General features: G+C 43.8%; 1 protein-coding gene across 1 annotated transcript in view; it reads left to right on the forward strand.

Annotated features, from left to right (window-relative positions):
* The first annotated feature begins 2,845 nt into the window (after positions 1-2,845).
* Positions 2,846-4,284, forward strand: part of nhsa (Nance-Horan syndrome a (congenital cataracts and dental anomalies)) — a 55,705-nt gene continuing 54,266 nt past the window's right edge. Inside the window, exon 1 of the mRNA XM_035653680.1 lies at positions 2,846-3,298. Within this exon, the coding sequence (XP_035509573.1) occupies positions 3,019-3,298 (280 nt within the window). The 5' untranslated portion in view covers positions 2,846-3,018. The remainder of the gene's footprint in view (positions 3,299-4,284) is intronic.

Consider the following 4,284-nt stretch of genomic DNA (forward strand, 5'->3'; position numbering starts at 1 on the left):
TTTTTTTAGGGTGAACATCAAAGTGGGAGAGGGAACCTGCAACATCCTCTAAAGTGTAAACTCTACTAACCCTGTGGAATGACAAAACTAGTGAGGGGACTCTGCAGTGGACGCAACACATAGCCGTGTCACACTTTGTTAATGACATAGTCTTTGGTCTTGAGGAAGGTATCAAGTATTTTCAAGTCAAAAGGCTCAAGTCCAAGTGAAGTCACGAGTCACTGATGTCAAAGTCTGAGTCCAGTTGCAAGTCTTTTTTGATTTCATCAAGTTGAGCCTAAGGTCCTAAATTTGTGACTCTTTTTGAGCACTCCTTTGCATCCTCACAGAGCTGCTAGCATGGCTGTATACTCTTCTCTTTTAGACTCTCAGTCTTGTTGCAGTTTTCATGGTTGATATATTTTGCCTCTCATTTTTCCTGGAAATAGCAGCATATAAATCATTTTCAGGATGTGAAGGATTCTGCGAGACTAAATTGAGCCGCTCAGAGGACAAGTATGACTGAATGAGTCCTTTTGGTGATTGAAATCGCAGGAAATTTTTTAAGAAAGAGCAAAATGAAACAGATCCTTAAATCCAAGCAAAACAGCGGAACGGTGCTTGAGCCTGTCTTAAGGCATCGTGGAATAATATGCGGCTCCCACATCTGAGAAGATGAATGGAGAAAATGAATGAGCTGGAGTGAATGAGTTCAGTCTGGGAGACAGACACAGGATGCCAGACGACAACAAGGCGCTCATAACTCCTCTGTGTCATAACCAATATTTGGCACAGCCCTGCGTGTCAGTACCTGCCGCATCAACTTACAGTATCTCCTCCCATACTGTAGGTTTTATTTCATCTTATACATCAGGAGAGGGCTGCGCGTATTCATTAAATCAGACGGCTTAACAGGGAGCCATTCTCACTGAACTATAAATACCACTTAAAAGTGTTTGGTTTGCATTTTAAGATGACAGCTGCACGTGATGAGGAAACTATATGTGTCAGCCATGTGTTGTCTCTGAGTAAATGCCTGTTTGATATAATTGCCATCTAGCTATCTCACACAAAGTCAGCAACTGGCTTATTATGGTTAGTACTATTATTGATTCGTCTAGCTGGAGACTGATATTTAGTGCTCTCAGACACAAATAGAAAAACCCCTCATTGACAGAATTGGGTCTCTGTAGGACTCCATATATATGTCTCAGTACTTTGTAGTAAGCAACTGTTTATTGGAAAAAAGCAGAAACTCAAAGGTAATCGAATGAAATTAACCGACACGTGGACTTATTTTTCAAGTTCAGTGTGAATGCACTGTAAACGGCTGCAACGGGCTCCTCAATCACTTGTATCGCCCCGGTGGCTTAAAGTTAAAGCTGACTCTTCTCACAACAAAGATTACCAGCTTTTGTAAGTTCAAGTTAGCCCTTTTGTTGCAGCACCATTACTCAAAGATGACGACATACGCCGTTCCTCTCGTCTCTCCTTTGTCCCAGACCCGGGCTTTGCAAAGGTTGCACTTCTGGTGTGGACATTAGTTAGGCCACAGGAAGGGCTTTCAGGCTGTCACCTCTCCTGATTCTGGCCCCGTCAGCTGGTGGGATTTAGCTAAACACTCATTCAGCAAATGTGAATGAAGTGCGGCACGGGCTGTCAGGTCTCTGCATACGGAGGTGAAAGCAAAGATTAACACAGAGATGGAAATTATAAAGTAAAACAGAAATCCTCACAGTTGCATCACAAATTGAGAATGAATAAAGACAACATTGAGCCCTACAGGCTGCACTAATTCATGTATTTGAATCATATGAAAGCTTGTCTTCTCATGATTATAATTATTTTAAACCTTTAATAAAACACATGATGTACTGCAGCTTTTGAGGAGAATGCTAATCCAGATACCCTGCCTGCTTTTGTCCTAACTAGACCTTCCCCAGCTTGGAGATGAGGGATTGTGTGACCCGAGAAGCTGTCCAACCCCCCTTCGCCTATAATGCACCCAGCCAAACCACTGCATTGTAAATAACAGAACCAGTGTGATGCTTGTCCAGGATACGTTACATAAGCTCTGTGTCATTCATTTACATTTGCCTCTGTGGCCAACTCTGAAAATGAGACGATGGTTAAACGCAGGGCTGCAATTACCGTTACTCTCAGTGAGTCTGAATATGAATGGTTATGTTTTGATTCATCAACTAATGTTTTGGTCTATAAAATGTCAGAAAATAGTAAAAAAAAAAATGTCCCTCACAGTTACCCAGAGCCTCAGGTAACACACTGAAATGTCTTATTTTGTCTGACCAACAGTCCCAAACCCAAAGACATTCAGTGTGTTATTAAAACCAGCAAATATTCACATTTGGAACCAGACTGGAGGCTGGAACCAGTGCGGTTTTTGGTATTATTTGCTTTTTTTTTTAAATTACATAAACAATGAATCAGTTATTAAAATTGTTACTGGTTGATTTTCTCTCGATTCCTGTAATCAATTAATTAATTACAAACTAATCATTTTAGTTCTGGTTAAAAGCAAATGTTAAATGTATGACAATACAGTTTGGATCTCCCCTCACTGACATGTCCAATAAACAGTCTGTATTGGAAAGTTGATTTACTGAACATACTGAACTCACTTTACTGTACGCTGTACTGTATGAACGTGCCTATAAGACCTTCGGTGTGTGATGTATGAAAGTGTGACCACTGTGCTCGTTTTTTCTGAGGACTGTGAAGCCAACACGGCAGCCCAGCAGCTCAGCAGTCCGGATCCAGTGAATCCCCTCCAGGTTTTACAGTCGCCTTTTTTAAAACCACCTCTACTTTGGAGCAGTGAAAAACACACTAGCATTAGGGGCAGCAGATGACCCGGCGCAGCAGCCAGGAGCACAACAGTCCTCTCTAACAAATGAAAGGATGGGGGGCATCAGCAGCAGCTGAATTCAGAAAAACTGGATCAGGGGGCGAGGGGGGAGAACTGCTTTCTGCTCACTTTTGGGTCACTTTTGTCGGATTTATTCCCCGGTCCACACCAACATGCCATTTGCCAAACGAGTCGTGGAACCCCAGTTGCTTTGCAGGTATCAAATCCCAAACGAGGAGGGTCTGCTTTTCGAGGATCTGGTCTCCATCAGTAATGTGGCTCTATCTCGGACCTTGCGGCAGCTGTCGGACCTGGCCAGACATGCCTGCTCCATATTCCAGGAGCTGGAAAACGACCTCACATCCACCAACCAGCGGGTCAGGGGTCTGCAGAGCAAGATCAGCCGACTTCAGCAGACCTGCTCCGAGCTGGACCCCAAACAGGAGGCAGTGCGTGAGTACCTACTCTCTGTTACACACCGCGCGAGGCTCTGAACGGAAACGGCACGAGGAGGCATCAGTGGCTGAACTGAACCTATAAAATAATTATAGTACATGAAAATAAAGTTAGCTAAGGTCAACACGAGTTTGTAACATCCTACCATACTGGCTTAAAAACTACCTGAAAGTAGGAGCAAAGTAAATGTTTGTTTGTTTGTTTGTTCCACTTTATGAAGCCAGACAAACTGTATTTCTTTATCAATGTTAGTTAAGTTTAGTTGTAGTTCTAACTGCGTTGTTGTTTTTAGCCCATTGCTTCATACTGGGAGACACGCGCTGCTGTTTGCGTCTCTTCCCACGCTGAGGGGCGTGTGACAGGCTGAGCCAACGCTAGTGACCACCTACTTATTACACTGCTATAAACAGGCTGTCTCTCTTGGACCAGCACGGTACGGTCCACGGTACGGCTTTATATAATTACAGTTCAATTACAGGTAACGTTGGTTATGACGCACATTTGTCCTGGCGGGAAGCGACTCTCTTAACTTAAAAACGTCGATACATTGTTACTTTAAAGCACTAATGAGTGTCAGTGTATTCTTATTTGATACAAGTGGCCATTGATATAGCGTAAGCACGGGTTCTGCTGGGTTCTGCTGGGTTCTGGGGGAAGTTCTGGGTTCCTCCGGAGTGTTGAACATGATGCTCTGCTGTCCTCACTTTTTCCTGATTCACATGTTGAACTTTGCATGGCCACCAGTAAGAATTCGTTACCCTGATAACACAGCATGAGGCCATGGCCGGGCTCCTTTAGTCTCTGTGTGTCCTCCTGAGTGACTGGGGGCTGGGGTGTGTGATGTGATATTGATGTGTGTGTGTGAGTTAGTGTGTGTATGGTGACAGGAGCCTGCCACTCTGTTTATCCCATAATCCGTCCTCTAAGGGGCGAGTGTGCTAAACACAGATTGCGCTCCCCATGTAATCTACAAGGGCATCGTC

The sequence above is a fragment of the Morone saxatilis genome, unplaced genomic scaffold (assembly GCF_004916995.1).
Source record: "Morone saxatilis isolate NCDOM2014 unplaced genomic scaffold, NCSU_SB_2.0 Contig12, whole genome shotgun sequence".
Taxonomy (NCBI): domain Eukaryota; kingdom Metazoa; phylum Chordata; class Actinopteri; family Moronidae; genus Morone; species Morone saxatilis.